General features: G+C 41.3%; 5 protein-coding genes across 5 annotated transcripts; 3 read left to right on the plus strand and 2 right to left on the minus strand.

The window, feature by feature from the left end:
• Nucleotides 1–2,345: 2,345 nt before the first annotated feature.
• On the plus strand, nucleotides 2,346–3,491 carry LOC131688756 (mitochondrial GTPase 1). The gene is made up of 2 exons (XM_058973265.1): nucleotides 2,346–2,724; nucleotides 2,789–3,491. Exons 1-2 carry the CDS (start codon nucleotides 2,405–2,407, stop codon nucleotides 3,414–3,416), a joined length of 948 nt encoding a protein of 315 aa, XP_058829248.1. The 5' UTR covers nucleotides 2,346–2,404; the 3' UTR covers nucleotides 3,417–3,491.
• Nucleotides 3,476–4,393, minus strand: LOC131676175 (chromobox protein homolog 3). Its single transcript, XM_058955296.1, has 2 exons — nucleotides 4,389–4,393; nucleotides 3,476–4,245 (listed from the first exon to the last, which is right to left on the minus strand). The coding sequence occupies exons 1-2, from the start codon at nucleotides 4,391–4,393 to the stop codon at nucleotides 3,564–3,566; spliced, it is 687 nt and encodes a 228-aa protein (XP_058811279.1). The 3' UTR covers nucleotides 3,476–3,563.
• Nucleotides 4,394–4,402: 9 nt separating this feature from the next.
• On the plus strand, nucleotides 4,403–5,484 carry LOC131688771 (probable DNA-directed RNA polymerase III subunit RPC6). The gene is made up of 2 exons (XM_058973288.1): nucleotides 4,403–4,921; nucleotides 4,979–5,484. The coding sequence occupies exons 1-2, from the start codon at nucleotides 4,508–4,510 to the stop codon at nucleotides 5,465–5,467; spliced, it is 903 nt and encodes a 300-aa protein (XP_058829271.1). The 5' UTR covers nucleotides 4,403–4,507; the 3' UTR covers nucleotides 5,468–5,484.
• Nucleotides 5,485–5,536: 52 nt separating this feature from the next.
• LOC131688763 (E3 ubiquitin-protein ligase TM129) lies at nucleotides 5,537–7,091 on the minus strand. The gene is made up of 2 exons (XM_058973277.1): nucleotides 6,269–7,091; nucleotides 5,537–6,213 (listed from the first exon to the last, which is right to left on the minus strand). Exons 1-2 carry the CDS (start codon nucleotides 6,893–6,895, stop codon nucleotides 5,662–5,664), a joined length of 1,179 nt encoding a protein of 392 aa, XP_058829260.1. The 5' UTR covers nucleotides 6,896–7,091; the 3' UTR covers nucleotides 5,537–5,661.
• Nucleotides 7,092–14,560: 7,469 nt separating this feature from the next.
• On the plus strand, nucleotides 14,561–16,034 carry LOC131688781 (NECAP-like protein CG9132). Its single transcript, XM_058973300.1, has 4 exons — nucleotides 14,561–15,264; nucleotides 15,318–15,508; nucleotides 15,577–15,761; nucleotides 15,869–16,034. The coding sequence occupies exons 1-4, from the start codon at nucleotides 14,976–14,978 to the stop codon at nucleotides 15,930–15,932; spliced, it is 729 nt and encodes a 242-aa protein (XP_058829283.1). The 5' UTR covers nucleotides 14,561–14,975; the 3' UTR covers nucleotides 15,933–16,034.
• The last annotated feature ends 334 nt before the right edge of the window (nucleotides 16,035–16,368 follow it).

A 16,368-nucleotide genomic window follows, 5' to 3' on the forward strand; every position in this document is an offset into this window, starting at 1 on the left:
TTTCCTCCTCTGTTGCCAATAAGGTGGCAGCAGAACCTGTTACCATCACTGATAAGTCATCGAAGGATCTCGAGGACTCTCACACAGGCGACCCGACTACCGTGCTCCGGTCGTTATTCACTGGCTGTATAGCTCTATGCACAACTTCTATAACTATTTTGCATTTATTCGACGGAAATTTTGCTCGTGAAAAAACGCGACAGTTGGAAACTCACGTCTATCTCTTACCAGAGCCTCTAATTGTAAGTAGCTGTCATATTTGGTATAAAATAAATAAATGAACAAAAATATATGGGGGCAAGCACTACCAGGTTTGAATGCGTCATATTGAAAATAACAACGCATTTTGAATATAGTTAAAGTTAGTAATGAAAGTATTTGAATATATTTCTGTTGCACTTCATAAGGAAATTAATGTCGATTTGTACGTACCTAAAGTATTTAAAGTACAGCTTGAAGGTATAAAAATATTTCGCGTATTTAAAGCGCGAAGGCGCTGTACTTAAAATCGTTTCAGTAATTAAAGTACAATGAATCTTTGAATCTTTGCGGTACTCAATGTACTTTATGGCACTTAGCTAATTATGTAAGACTAATTTTAGTTACCATTTCCAATATCTCCCGCGTATCCTATATTGAAGATTTGTATACTACATAATACTTTTGTGCTAGAGGTTGATATTGCTCTTTGTTATTTATTTATTATGTTGGTGGTCTTTGTTATTTATGTATCTGTTTACCCTGTTCCAAAAACCTGTAGATTAACATGATTAAAAATCCTCGTCTTACAATATTATAGCGATAGCTCAATTGTATAAAGCGTCAGTCCATTTAGCTTTCTTCAGAATATGGCGCGAAACAAAATAAAACTAGTCAGAAGCTGCCGAGATAACCGTGACGCTCGTTTCGTAATTAGGTATCGGTTTGTCATACACACAGAAAAAAATGTTGGTAAAAATAAGAGTTTTTCATTCTTAGTAATAAACAACCAATGCACACTCTTAGTTTGAAAATAAAACTTTTATTTTGATAAATATTCTTCATTAGCTTAAAAGAAAAACTTTTATTTTGTTTATTATTCTTGATTAATTTAAAAGTTTTACTTTTAAACTGATAGTAGGCGTTGGTTGTTTTTTGCTAAGAGCGGAACACTCTTGCTTTTACCAATATTTTTTTTCTGTGTGTAGGTAAACGAAACGATTTCCGGAGTAAAGGTTAGTTTACAGTTCGGAAAACGTGTCACGGGATTTGGGTCCCTGTGTATTTTAAACGGAACTCGGGATTTCAAATCTCGTGACGGGAAAAAAGTACACAAAAATGACAGTTGTCCTGAAGTGTAAACCCAACCGCGGGAAACATCACGGGATTTTAAAATTCTCCATACAGAAATCCGGCCGGGAACAATTTAACACAAATTGTTTCCCCGTTCACACAGAAAAAAAAATGTTGGTAAAAATAAGAGTTTTTCACTCTTAGCAAAAAACGACCAACGTATAGTCTTAGATTAAAAATAAAACTTTTATTTTGAGTACTATTCTTCATTTGCTTAAAAGGAAAACCTTTCCTTTGATTATTATTCTTGATTAATTTAAAAGTTTTACTTTCAACCTAATAGCACAGACTAACAGACATAACACTATGAGGAAATTCCCTCAAAAAATAACGATCCGACAATTTTCCCAGAACACTAGCTCCACCTTTTATTCACAGTCCCAAACACTCACTTATTGGTGGGTTACCCCTCAGGTTTGGGAACAATTTTTCACTAGTGTTCTATCCCTCATATGCATGTTCATATGTCAGTGGCGCCATAATTTCAAATGTGGCCACAGTCCCAACCACAAATATTTTTAAAATGACCGTTAAAGCGGGCGAAGCTTTGTTTTGAGTGTTATGTCTGTTAGTCTGTGCTAATAGTTGGCGTTGGTTGTTTTTTGCTAAGAGCGGAACACTCTTACTTTTACCAATATTTTTTTCTGTGTGTAGTATTTTTATAAGGTTTACAATTCGCTGCAAGTTTGATACTGTTTGTATTTTTAAGAAGCAGCAGAGTTTTTGGTTTGACAGTTTGGAGAGCTCTCGGCGGGAAATTTTCCCTGATCAAATCCCGACGCAAATCCCGTGATCCATTTCCCGAACTGTAACCTAGCCTTAAAGAGTGTCCAACCAGCGAATCACGACCGTAACAGAAAATTTTGACAGTTGGCTTTTACGCCACATTCATAAATTTGTCCTGGTTTCACCAAAATTCCACATCGATTTGACTGGGCGATACCGTTCAGTGTATCACCTATGGGCACATGTACGAAAAACTAAAGCAAAACAAAAGTGTATAATCAAAATAATCCCAGCTGGTTTTGTCTTTTGACTTCCAAGATTACAACCCCTGTATACTGGTTTCACGATGAATCGCTTCCGCACGGTCTTCCCGACCGTGAATCGCGAACTACTGAACTGGTTCCCCGGCCACATGGGTAAGGGAATAAAACAGATGCAGCAGAAGCTGAAAGAGGTTGACTGCGTTATCGAGGTACACGATGCCCGGATCCCACTTTCCGGACGCAATTCCGAGTTCCGATACACAATCAGTGGCGTGAAGCCGCACGTTTTAGTGCTCAATAAAAAGGATACGATCGAGAGACGAGCTCAGCGCGGGATAGTGGAACGAATTTTGCGGGAGGATTCCGACGCTAGACATGTGCTGTTTACAAATTGTAAGGATCAGTAAGTAAATTACTGTTTATATTTATTCAACAAAGTTGGCTTAACGGATGGTTTATGTCTGCAGAGCATGCGAAGGCATTCGCAAGGTAATGCCTCTGGCGCAGGATTTAATTCTGAGTTCGAATCGTTTCAATAGATCCGACAAGAAGGAGTACTGCATAATGATTATCGGAGTTCCGAACGTAGGCAAATCTTCGCTTATCAACGTCTTACGAAACCGTCATCTAAATAAGAAAGCAGCTTCCCAGGTAGGAGCTGTGGCTGGAATCACCCGGAGCGTATTGCATAAGATAAAAATATGCGAAGACCCGTTAGTATACCTGTTGGATACTCCGGGCATTCTGAAACCAAACATTGCTGACAACGAGACGGGCCTCCGATTGGCACTCGTATCTTGCTTGCAAGATCATCTGGTTGGGGAAGAACTGATCGCAGATTATCTGCTGTATTTGATGAATAAGCGGAACAACTTTAAGTATGTAGAGGTGATGGGGTTGAAAGAACCGTCCGATTCGATAGCTGAAGTTTTGGTTGCTGGGGCACAGCATCTGAACCGATTCATTCGGATACGAAACTATGATGGTACGATGGTAGAGCGTCCAGATGTTACGCTTTCCGCTAGACACATGATAAAAGCCTTTCGAACTGGTGTTTTTGGTAAAATGTTAATTGATAGTGATAAAATTGGTTGATTGGAAGATTCACCTGCATGGGAGTAGATAATTTTTAAATAATCTTAAAATCAGATAAATATGTATCATATCACTGCCATCCGACGGACTAATGCCGCCATTGGAGATCGTTTATTTTATGTAGAATGTCAAATTATTGTATTTTTCTTAAGCTTCTATCAATTGTTCCAATTCAGCAGTTGGAATCTCTGTCCCTGGTATGGCCTCCTGGCTGTCCTCCAAAACCTCTGGGCGTTCCTCTTCATACGCAGCAAACTTTGCCCGTTCCTTCGCTTTCTCCACAATCTTACTCTTCGCTTCATAATACTCGATGACAATTTGTGCATCATTCTCGTTCACAACGGCGGCGGGTAGAATGTCCATCTCATCCGCCCCGTGCCACTGAACTAGAAACATCAGCTCCCCGCCACAATCCGTGGCCCCGACGATCCGATGTAGCAGCAGACCCCGATCATACCCCCTCGGTTTGCTGATTTCCTCCAGCTTCTTTTTCGCCGATTTCTTCTTGGCCTCCTTAAACTCCTTCAGTCGGCGTACTTCCTCGTACTTTGCAATCAACTCCGGGCAGTCCAGATTCTCCTCCGGTTCCCAGGTATTGTCCGCTTCGGTATAGCCCTTCCACTTGAGATAGTACTCGATTTTTCCGGCCGCTGTTATGCGTCGATCCAGCACTTTCTCCACCACATACGGGGCCTCGTTCGTTTCCTCGTCCGTCACTGAAGCGGGAAAATTCGATAAAATTATTGAAAAGGTTTCTATTTTTCTCCAGACCCACTTCTTCTTCTTCGGTGTAGGTTTGCCGTTTGAGGAGCGTTCTAATGGGAATCGGCTTGTAAACAACAAAATAAATCAGATTAAACGTCATCGTAGTGCGTTTTGAGCTTGATTCCGATGGAAGCTGCTTTATCGACAACGTGTAGGACGTTCAGAAAGGGCGAGATCAAAACGTGTTTAAAGTATACCCCTTGTTACACCATCTATTAATGACACGCTGTTCCGTTCGTTTGTAAATATTTTTATTTCTCATAAACTGCAACCTGGAAAGGAAACAACGTTTTGTAGTGTTTAAAAGTTCAAAATTCCCGTAAATAATGTCCTCCGATGGGTCGGAAGAAGTGGCCACCGTAGGTTTTCAGATAATTGCCCTGGCAAACGAAAAACCGGGCGGTGTGAACAATGACGATCTGATGGCTGCGCTACCGGATGTAAAACCAGAATTGCGGGTTCAGGCTTTGAATAAACTGCTGCAGGAGGGAGTGTTGGAACTGTTGAAGAAAGGACAATCGCTGATCTACCGGCTGAAAGATCCTACCAAGAAATCCACCGCACCGAAAGACATTGATAACGAGGAGAAAATCATCTATAATGTCATCGAAGAAGGTGGCAACAAGGGCATCTGGATTCGGGATATTCGCGTCAAGTCTAACCTGATCATGACCCAGTTGAATAAGGTGCTGAAACAACTGGAGAATAAAAAGCTGATTAAAGCCGTTAAATCAGTTAATGTAAGTTAAGGACTAAATCAGGGTTAGTAGGATATTTCAAATCTGATTTGATTGTAGGCCAGTAAAAAGAAAGTCTACATGCTGTATAACCTAGAACCGGATCGCTCAATTACAGGAGGAGCCTGGTATCAGGATCAGGACTTCGAGGCAGAGTTTGTAGATGTTTTGAATCAGCAATGTTTAAGGTTTCTTCGTATGAAAAAGGAAGCGGCTAAGGAATGTCGAGACGGTCCGTTAGCTGTTCAGAAGCTATCCTACTGTTCGGTTGTCGATGTGCACAAATTTATCTCTGACCTAGGCATTAGTAAAATAAGCCTGGACGAAGACGATCTCGAAACGATCCTGCGAACGGTAGTTTACGATGGGAAAGCAGAATCAATTCCGACTGGTGATGGTAAGTATCTTTACAAAGCAGTGGAAAGTCCTCTGCCCTCACCAGGTCTGGTGCAGATGCCGTGCGGAATATGTCCAGTTATTAAGAACTGTTCGGATTGTGGGGAAATTACACCGAAGCTGTGTTCATACATTAGCGAGTGGTTGGATTAAAGACTGGTTTGGAGAAAGATTTGTTTCCTGCTGATTTGATTAGTTATCACAGTCCAAATGAATTTTACCTTTTTGTTGTTTAAACATCGTTTTTAAGCTTCTCATTAAATATAACATCAAAACACACGTTAAAGTATCTAAAGCAGTTCATGAAAGGCTTCTTTGCACAGCTTTTTCGATTCGTCCTATCCTTATCATCGACGTCCCTCAATATAACACACATCCAGGATGCAGAACCGTGCGCGACACATCGGACAGGTGCACTTCTGCTGCAGCCACGATTCCCGCTCCGATTGATTTTGTCTTGAAGCGAACCACTTGGCTACACACTCGATGCACCACATAGGTCGACAGTTACAAACCTGACAGCAGCGCGCTTCCGGCAGAGCTTCCCCTGCTTCGTCGACGTCCAGGCAGTGTTTTTGAATTTTTATATTCGGTTGTGCCTGCATACAGGCGAAACAATTGTCTAGATTATCAACAGCTACGTCAACATCCAACCGGTGACGTGGATTCTGCGCGACTTGGTCTTTGAACACTTCCACAAAGTGGTCCAGAACAGAGCGATGGAATTTTACACTGGAAAGGATAGTTATTGGACGACTGAGACGATCTTGCAAATCTTTGAAGTCAAGTGCATTGATTCGTATGGAAAACTCTCTTATTCCCGCTCGAGTAGGTTTTACAGCTATGTTGACAAATTGCACGGTTTCGAAAGCTTCCTGGCTAACATCGTGTGTGTCGCTCTGAAATAGAATTATTTAAAAATACAAAAAATCACCCTCTTCGCTTCATTGATACCTTATAAGCAATCAACGCCGTATCATCCTGATGAGCAACATTGATCCAGTACGGACCGGTTTTGATGATCCAACTTTCCGTCACTACAATCCGCGCAACCGGATTCATCCGAATGACTACCTTATCATCTCTCCGGTATTCATCGTTTATGCTGGCTGCAACCGCTCGCCAGTCTTCGAAACGTGTCCCGGGGATTGCAAACTTTGCCAAATATTTCGCAACCGGATGATTTTGCCAATTATTTCTGGACCAGTAGTAAATAGCAGCCGCCACCAAAGCGGGTAACAGAACAATCGCAGCGATTAAAACTCTCCACACTAACATCACCGTAGAGTACGAATCCGGAAGTGAAGATGCCACACTATCACTATCCTCGTCATTGCTGCTGGCGAACTGCATGAAGTATACACGGATGTACATAAGCGGAAGCAACGAATGAACCATCAGATTGAGGCTCGTTCGACGGATGTGATGCTGCACGAAGGTGATACTTTCCGAGCCGAGTGTGGATGAGAAGACGTGATCCACCGTTAACCCGGCCGATACGAACTCCGTCGAGGGATAGACAATGCAGAAGCATATCAGAGCGTAGAAGATGGTAAACACGATGGCGCTTTCCTGAGACATTTTTCCTTTGTGTTTTCTGGTATCGGTTCAAAATTGTTCTAGCATCTTCTGTTACGTGCACCACAAACTTTTCAATAGAAATGTAATCGGGGTTGATTCTATTCTAATCAATCTGCTCTAGATGTTCCGATAGATAACCATGTCTTACGCGAATGATACCATAAATAGATTGATTTTTTGACAGCGTTTTGTTTTGAATCTGATTTGCAAACTCTTTGAACTGCATTACCGACTGGGCAGAGACGATAGCATAAAATATAGAGACACGCGGGAATAATTGAAATATTGAACGTTTCATTGGCAACGAGCCATTCAATCATTTTCAGATGACGAATTAGGCTGTGCACGCTGATGAAGGCGACATATTGCACAGTTCACACCAAATCAAACTGCACAGCTTAAAAGTGTGATGATTTTGACCTGACAGATTTTTTACATTCAAAAGAGTCAAAAACAGACGTCTTCTTTCTTTTACTAGCTGTCTCGCGGTTTTTATACACGGAAACGAAAAACTACCTAAAATTGAGTTCCTTTGACTCAATCTCGTGGTATCGTGGGGGAATCTAAAATTAGGTAAACCGTGTTGAAGGTAGTTTCCATTTAACCACGGCAAAAATTACAACTCATTGATAGGTTTTTTATACTCAAATTTAAGTTGAATTTACCTAATTTTGAGTTCACCCCAAACAACTCAAAAGTACCTTCCTCCACGGAAGACCTCGACTGAGTCGAATCTCTCTTTTTGTTTTTGACAACACTAATAAGTGCGAAAGCGACGCACAACTCAAAAGTAAGTTAAAAGAACTTATTCTGCAGGTTGTTTTATTTAACCGTGTACAGTCGTGATTCGCTGGTTTGACACTGTCCAACTAAAAGGCATCTGAACGTCATAATCTCATGTCAAATTGACTTTCACAATCTAACAATCTTTTACACTACTAATGTCGGTCCAACTATTGCGCACTGCTCACCAACCTGGAGTACGCACTTTCAAAGTGCGAGTGATCTCAAAATTGCGAGCTGTCAAAATACTTGTATTTCTAGTGATAGAGATGGGACTTTCATAGACAGGTCAGTTGAACTAGCCAATCTATATGAAGAATTCAAAGAACAATGGTGCGGTGCGCAGTGCAGTTAGAATCCAATTTTTAGTATCGCAAGCAATAGCGAATTAAATTCGTTAGTTGGACAGAAGCTGTGGCCCAACCAGCGAATCACGACTGTATCGACAAACATATGATTTCGGTTTAAAAGCCAAGTGTCAAAATTCTCTTTGAAGGAGAATTGTGGACCAACCGTTACTGGTCGTTCACAGCTTACGGCGGTTAACGAAATAGAAAACTTTTCTTTTTAGTTTACTACCAACATCTGTGATTGGCGAGTAACGGTTTGTACGGAATTTTCACTCAAAGTGAATTTATACAGTTGGCTTTTACACGCTAATCGTACGTTTGTTTGAGAAATGAAGAAGAAATCTCGGTAGCGGATAATATTCACGGTCCAAACTACGATTAGCGGCTCAGTTTCCTCCGGTGTTTAAAACGCTTGGTGACGCTTTCATTCACCAACGTGACGAATGAGCCCTCATTCAAAAACTCCAATGTTTCGCACCGTGTCCGGTGTATTGCAGATCACTATGGCAACGTAATTTAGACTTACAACGATACCATGCTTATTAAGGCAAATGCTTAAACACTTGGCAGTACAAGCGTGCTCCTAACTGCATTATTCGCTTCGTCCTCCAAACAGTCCTACAGATTTCAGAGGTTGCTATATCCGCATAAAACAGTGAAGTGTGTGACAGTTGTACTACACCAAACTGTTACAAATCGTCTTCCGAATGGCTAGCTGGTCGGATGTCAGTCTAGTTGGCCGTTGTTGCGGGACCAATCTTTCGACGGTGTACTTCGAGCGGGCCAAACTTCTCGCTTTCCGTGAGACACGCGTTCATAATATTCACTAACCGGCGACAACGCTGGGTCCGTACTCTCGTGCCGCTTCACAGTCTTTAATGGCAGCAGAAGCAGTCCGTCTTTCTCAGAGGCACCACGCAACTTGCTCATACAACCCATCTTCTAGTTAACCATTCCTTAACCTGGTGGTGATTCCGTTTTTCCGGACCACTTCCGGCAGCGCTGTCTTCATTATTTGCAGGTATCGCATGGATGCGCTTCATTTGAGCTTGAATCATACTCAGTTCCAACTGAAAGTTACACTCCTCAACTTGATTGTGTTCTAGCAGTCTATTCCAGTTCAAGCTGCTTCTGAGTATGTAAGTAGGGGTTAATCACTGCTTGGGATCTCTAATATTATTTTGCTCGACACATCCCAGTTGACAGCGCGGCGAAGATAGCCTTTATTGACAATTTAAGATTTTCGTAACTACGCGGAAGAAAAAAGGAAAATAAACCTTATTCTAATTCTTTCTCATTTGCTGTGCCGCTGCTACCGGCAAATAGGCCAGTCGGATTCTCTTTTATTTCTTTGAACTTTCCCATACATGCGCGCGTGCCTTTCTGGGCTGGAATTATCCTGCTTTTCACGTGTCATAATGGCGGTCAAAATTGTTCAGTTCGTAATACGTTTAATGGCCCTTTTTTGACAATAATCGTTTACGTCAACCGCCCAGTAAGATTAAGTCATCCTACGTTAGTCTAATGCGTTGGATGTTTATTCAATGAACGCCCTACATCTTCAACTAGGCGTTGCTGTCAAGCTGGCTTAAACAATTATCGTCAAAAAAGGGCAATTAAACGTATTACGAACTTAACAATTTAGACCGCCATTCTGGCACGTAAAAAGTTGGATTCAGAAAAATGCCGTTTTCATCAGATACTGCGACGTCCTCACTTTCGAGCAATCTTCTCCTCTACGGAGATTGTAACAAAAGCTTGGGCATTTTTCACTCAGTGCTAAATCGTTACGCTGACGAGTTACAAGTTTCATCTTATGTGCCTCCCGTTCTTGCTCCAATGGCTTCTTATTCCAAACAATCTCCTGCGCGGTCCATTTCTTCCGGATATTTATCTGCTTTGCAGACTCCTTCCCTCATGAGCGGCTCCTGCTTCAACTGTTGCTCGGTTGGACCCAAAACGGAATCGTATCCACGATTAGACCCAGTATCGCTTTTCGATGTCTTTTTCGATCGTATCTTTTGTGGTTTCGGAACAGTTAACTGCTGAGCAAAGACCACCCATACCCTTACATTGAGCCCAGTCGATATTATCAAATATCACCTTGGGGATTCACAGAAGGCGTTCCGGGAGCTGAATTCTGATCCGGTAATAGTTTTTGTAAATCCGTCTTTTGGTGTAACAGAACAAACTGGAAAATGTGTTGCAACTAAACCCAAGTAACAATTGAAGTTTTTTAGTACGCTACAAGCACAAGTACAATCTAAGTTTTATCAGTGGCTATACAACTATCATAAAACCTCAATTGTTACTAGGAAACTTAAGTTTAATCAATGCACACTTTACATTTTTTTATTCGTACTGCTGTAATTCTGTTCTAAAATTTCTTCGATAAAGTGACCATATTAAATACCAAATTTTAAATAATAGTTTCAATCGATTTCAATTGTAAGGTTATGTACTTTACTTACGGTAAATCAGTAGACTGAAAATCGTTGTGGCATAGTTTAGAGAAAAATAGAATCTAAATAGCAAAAAAATTGTAAGCTCTACTTTTTGTATATTATAAAGTTGTTTTAATTCTTATCATAAACTAATAACTTTACTAAAAAACTAGGCGCGATCACGTACCGATAACTTGACAACTTCAAATAATACACTCGCAATTTTATATCAATATGACGATTTTTTTTTTTTATTTTTTTTTTTTGCCCTCCCGCAGGTTGATGGGATTGACGGTATTGTAAACATCATCAAGCCACAATATATTCAATAGAGTTATCTAAATATAAGGACCTTCGCTCTTTTTAGTTTTTATTTGCACCAAGTTCTACTACTAGAGGTTAATTAGTTCTCATGTTAATAATCCACCAAACATTATGACTACTGAGGATTTGATTTATATAAGAAGCCCGCTTCAAGATGTTGATTACAATACGCCTCGATAGTGGTGTGTCGAGGAGGCCGGGAGGGCTGATATGAGCCTTTTGTCTGTTCTATACCTTTCCTCTATTCACCAGCTCATAACCAACAATCAACCAGTAACAAATAGATAATTGAGAAAGGATGTGCTATGTGTGGTGATTGGCTATTCAAGTATTAGTAGTGTTTGAAGTACTAATGTATGTCTCATGTGATGATCATAACTTCAGCTGTATCTTGTACCTATCTAATCTATTACGTCTCTCATATATTGTCTTTTATTTCTTCTTTTCGAGTCCTATACTGCTATTCTACACCCGTCTTCAGCTGGGTCAACAAAGATGGTGATAGTGAACGTCTTAACACTCACACATTTTCAAACGCGGTCTCAGCTGGAACCTACAAAAATGCCATCGTGCACGCGATTACGAATCGGTCATGTCCGAAAGTCTATCCTTGATCCTAGAAGCCTAGGTCCATGCCTTCAGCTGGACCATTTAAGAAAATACGCCCATACCTATTAGACAACACGTCTCATGGCGACATGACCGGGAACCCTATCGATATAAACGATCCCACTCTCTGCCAGAATTCAAACCGCGCACTGAAAATTTAATATCAGACTCACGGTTCGCGCAACCATTCAAGAACATACGTTACAAAATCACGTCAGCGCACAAACGTTAGAGCCCCTCGCGATTTTCCAAGCAACATACGAACTCGCAACCATGATTACACCCCGGTGATAAGGTGAAAATCTCAGCACTCATAAACTTACCAACACGATCTCAAGTGTCAACCTACAAACTCCCGCGCTCGCGCCGTCATGAATCGGGATCGTCCGGAAGTCTCTATCCTCGGTACAAACAATCTAGGTCCTTGTTAATTAATAAAAAAAATAATAAAATTGAAAAATAACTCCTATATCCACTAGACAAAACGTAACTCTCTCTCTCTCTCTCTCTCTCTCTCTCTCTCTCTCTCTCTCTCTCTCTGTCAGAATGTGATCCGTACACCGAAAACTAAAGATCAGAATGACGGTCCGCGAATATATGAATCGCCGCAGGGTTTCAAAATCGAATTTATACACGCGAAGTCACATACACGCGAGCACACGCGACAAACACGTCAACATACGAACGCTTAAGCCCTTCGCGATCATCTACGCACACCTATGCCCGCGATCGCGTAAACTTGATAACACTGCGGCAATTGTGTGAACGTTTTAGTACTTACGAAGTTACAAACGCGATCTCAAACGCCAACCCGCAAATGTGCGATCATGAATCGGTCACGTCCGGAAATCTTTAACCTTCATTCTAGCAACTTAGGTCCATACATTCAGTTGGACCAATCAAAAAAAAAAATAAAGCTCATATCCACTAGACCACGCGTTCTACGACGACATGATTGGGAACTCTAATGATATGGAAGAACCCACTTCCTTCTGGAATCTGAACCGTACACAAAAATTAAGTATCAGATTCACGGTCCGCGCGCGATCATTCTAGAACACACGCGAATATGCGAAAGGCACACGGTAATGAAATAGAATTTATGCACGCGAAGTTACACGTTAGCACACGCGACATACAAACGCACACGCGATCGAGCACATTAACGTACAAATGTTCGAGCCCTTCGCGATGATACACGCGATTCCGAGTCCCTACGCCCGCACATGCCTGAACCGTACAATGAATATCACATTCAGAATCACGGCCCGCTACAATTGGCCTATTGCAGTGTTTTATTGGGCGACATTGCCTGTCTCGTCTGCAAATTGTAGTATGTGATTCTGACGGGGAGCCCTTCCGAGAACCTAGCTCTACAGCTCTAGTAGGACAACTCTCGAAAAAAAAAAAAAAAAAAAATATGACGATTTTTTTTATTTTACTGCTCGGTTTTTTCCTCTCTACGTCTGACTGTCATTTCGTCATTAAGTATCGAATTTCTTCATTCCGTAAAATGCAAAACGTCAATTTATCGAACAGATAAAAATCAACATTATACGTCTATTGTTCGGCATATCCACCGCGTAATGAAGCATTACCTTCTGATGATTTCAAAAAATAGTTTCCGACAAATTTTCTACTGTGGCAGAAATGGATTTCCACTCACAAAAGTGAATCAAATGTCCATCAGATACTTTAATTGCACCGCCTTTACTTTGACGGAATACTGAAGCCACGAATCTGCATATAAGCACTGCAGGTAATCGCCCAATATTTGCACGTTCTGGACTATGAACATTTAAAATCCCAAGTCCTCGAACAGGGTTTTATTGCTTTTCTTTCAACAATCGAATCTCCAAGTGGCTTTGATGGAACTGTGAAATTCTAAAGTCCATAGCCTACAAACGCACACAAAAATTACTCTGTGCACAAGCCGATTTTCGTTGTTGGTCTGTACGGCCTAAGGCGTAGGCGTTAAATGAAGCAGATTATCGAGTGCTTGGTTTGTTTAAAAAGAAGACTTCTGCATTCGAAGTCGTCAACGCTGAATTGGCTGAAACCTGCTCGGCTGCACACTAGAACATAGCAAAGGCCGGAAGAGACCGTCATTATACCCGCTCTTGTACACCTCGGGAATTTGTTCGCTGGATTTTGCTCCCCATTTATTTCAAGTAGGAGATGGATTTCCGTGACGGAAACAAGTCTACACAAAAAATCTAGATTCCTGAAGCGTAAACCTAATTCTGGAAAACGTCATGATTTTCAAAATTCTCCACACCAAAAATACGACAGGATGCAATTCAACATGAATTGTTTCCTACGGTAAAAATGATGTTTTTGTTACGTTTAAGATTTGTGCTGTTCTAAAACAACTGGTAATTTTTAGAAGCAGCAGAATTTTTATTTTAACAGTTTAGGGAGATAACGGCGAAAAATTTCCTGTAATAAAAATCCGGCACAAAATCCCGGCCAGAAACCAACGATCGAATTCCCAAGGTGTACAGTAGCCTTAACCAAGAGGCATTAGTGTACGCAGTAAAATAGCATACAATTTGCATTTCAGATGCTTCTTGCAGTATATTAGCATTCTTTATGTAAAACTGTTCTTAATCAGGATTCAAAAAACTGTTTAAAACTTCTTGCCAGCAGTAAAAAAGCATTTTCATGACACATCAGTATTAATGTAGCCGTATATTTAACCAAAAGTGAATTGTAAATATTGTGGTTTCCTACGCCATAAGGAATATCAACTAGTGAGACGATGAGCGACAACCCTGATTGCATGTCTTACCTCTTCAGCGTCAAGAATCTAAAAGCCGCGGCCCGCGAATAATGGCGGTTTGATTCTTTCTCGGCGGATGTCGCTGTGCGTGTCGACGCCAAACAGTGTTTATGTGACTTATACTAGTTAGGTTGCTGCTACACTATCTTATGTGGAAATTACACACCACACAAATATCATTTAAAACCACTTAAATGCTTAGCAGGTAGCCGTTAAGACGCCTTTTGTTTGCTTATTGGTTACCTGCGCGTATCAAATATGACACGTTCAAAGCTGGATCCAAAAAAAAAACGGTGTAACCGCGGTCGGCGTCACAACCTGAACCCGCTTCGTTTTCAAAGTCACCAAAATGCTTACGTCACTGGTTGTCAACTTTCGAAATACAACAAAAGAGTTTTTGCAGCAGCAGCAAAATCAGTACAGTGGTTTTTCTTTTGATTTTTCCTGATCGCGAAGCAATTTTTGTGCAATTGATCAGCAGAAATTCTGCTCGGGAATTCGTGCATTCCTTCTGTACATTGGCAATAAACCTGGCAGTGCTGTTTTAAGCGTTGAATTACATCCGGAAGCATACCTAGAGCTGATTGGGGGCGTTTCGATTTTTTTTTTTCCCTTCATTCTCATCTCGTTTGCTCTACACTCTGTTTTTGTTTCACTATTGTGCATCGTTAGCATCCATTATCGACGAACTTTTCGTAGAAGGTGATAAAAAAGAAACAAAGTCGTTCTTGTTCAAGAACAGTGATAGCGAACAGGAAGAGCGCAACGTCTGACCGACGTCAACGACGATGGAGTACGAAAGCGTTCTGCTGGTGAAACAGGAAGTGTTTGTTTACAAAATTCCTCCGAGGCAGAGTAATCGGGGCTACCGGGCAGCGGATTGGAACCTAGGTGAACCGACCTGGACGGGACGGTTGCGAATGGTTTCGAAGGGGAAAACCTTAGCTGTCAAGCTGGAGGATAAAACCAGCGGAGCACTGTTTGCTAATTGTCCCGTCGAAGCGTACCCGGGAGTAGCCATCGAGTCTGTCTCGGACAGTTCTCGATATTTCGTGCTGAGGATACAGGATGATAACGGTTGGTGGATTGTGTTTAAGTTGCTTGTATGACGATAAATGAGTTATTTGCAGGTCGAAATGCATTCATCGGACTGGGCTTCGGCGATAGATCCGATTCGTTCGACTTGAACGTGGCATTGCAGGACCATTTCAAGTGGGTTAAAAACGAGGAACAGATTGAGAAGGAAAAGGTCGAGCCTAAGCAACAGTTGGATCTGGGTTTCAAGGAGGGAGAAACTATAAAAATCAATATGAAAATCACGGTACGAAGCGCTGCGTAGAATGAATTCGTTTGGCTTCTTGACACTTGTTTTGTTTTTCGTTGTTGTAGAAGAAAGACGGCTCGGAGACAAGTTCACGCTCGGGTGGAGCGAAGAAAGCAGGCGGATTGGGACTATTGCCTCCACCACCGGGAGGCAATAAGGTTGCGGGACCTCCGTCAGCTGCTTCGCCGTCCCATCAACCTGCGGCAGGACCCGGAGGACAGACGGAATGGGGCGAATTTACTTCTGCTGGGTAAGGTTTTTTAATCGATATGAGTTGTTCTTGTACTGTAAAATTTTGGAGAAAAATCGAATTAATCGTTATGTGAACCTTTTAAAATTATCGTTTATTTGTTTCAGTGCAAAACCCCCTACAACAGCGACAACGCCAAGCAAAACCAACGCCAACTGGGTACAGTTTTAAGAAAAGCGGTTAGAGCGGATCTACCCTTAACGTTCAGTGTTCTAGCAGAAAAGTAAATCGTCAAAACGGGCTAATTGTTATCATGCCCTCATGCATATATATATATATAAAAAAAAACACCACCACTACCAGTGAAAACATGTAACCAGCTATGTTCCAACTCGAAGTTAGTTAATTGTAGCTCGAACCCTTAGATGGCAGTGGGTGGTTTCTGTTGTTCACTATTGCCGGCAGAAAGTGAATCTAATTGTTAATCGTGATTTGTCAACCGTAAATTGCAACAAAAGAATATAGTAGTACGTAACGCATTCTAAGTATGAATGTTATTCATATACACAGGCATACTTAACAGAGTAAACATCAGTAGCAAACAATGGGAAATTTTCGTTAGTCCATTGATTATTAATTTTATCTTTTTTTTCTGATTTCCAACAGA

This window comes from Topomyia yanbarensis, chromosome 1 (assembly GCF_030247195.1).
Source record: "Topomyia yanbarensis strain Yona2022 chromosome 1, ASM3024719v1, whole genome shotgun sequence".
NCBI classification, from domain to species: Eukaryota; Metazoa; Arthropoda; class Insecta; order Diptera; family Culicidae; genus Topomyia; species Topomyia yanbarensis.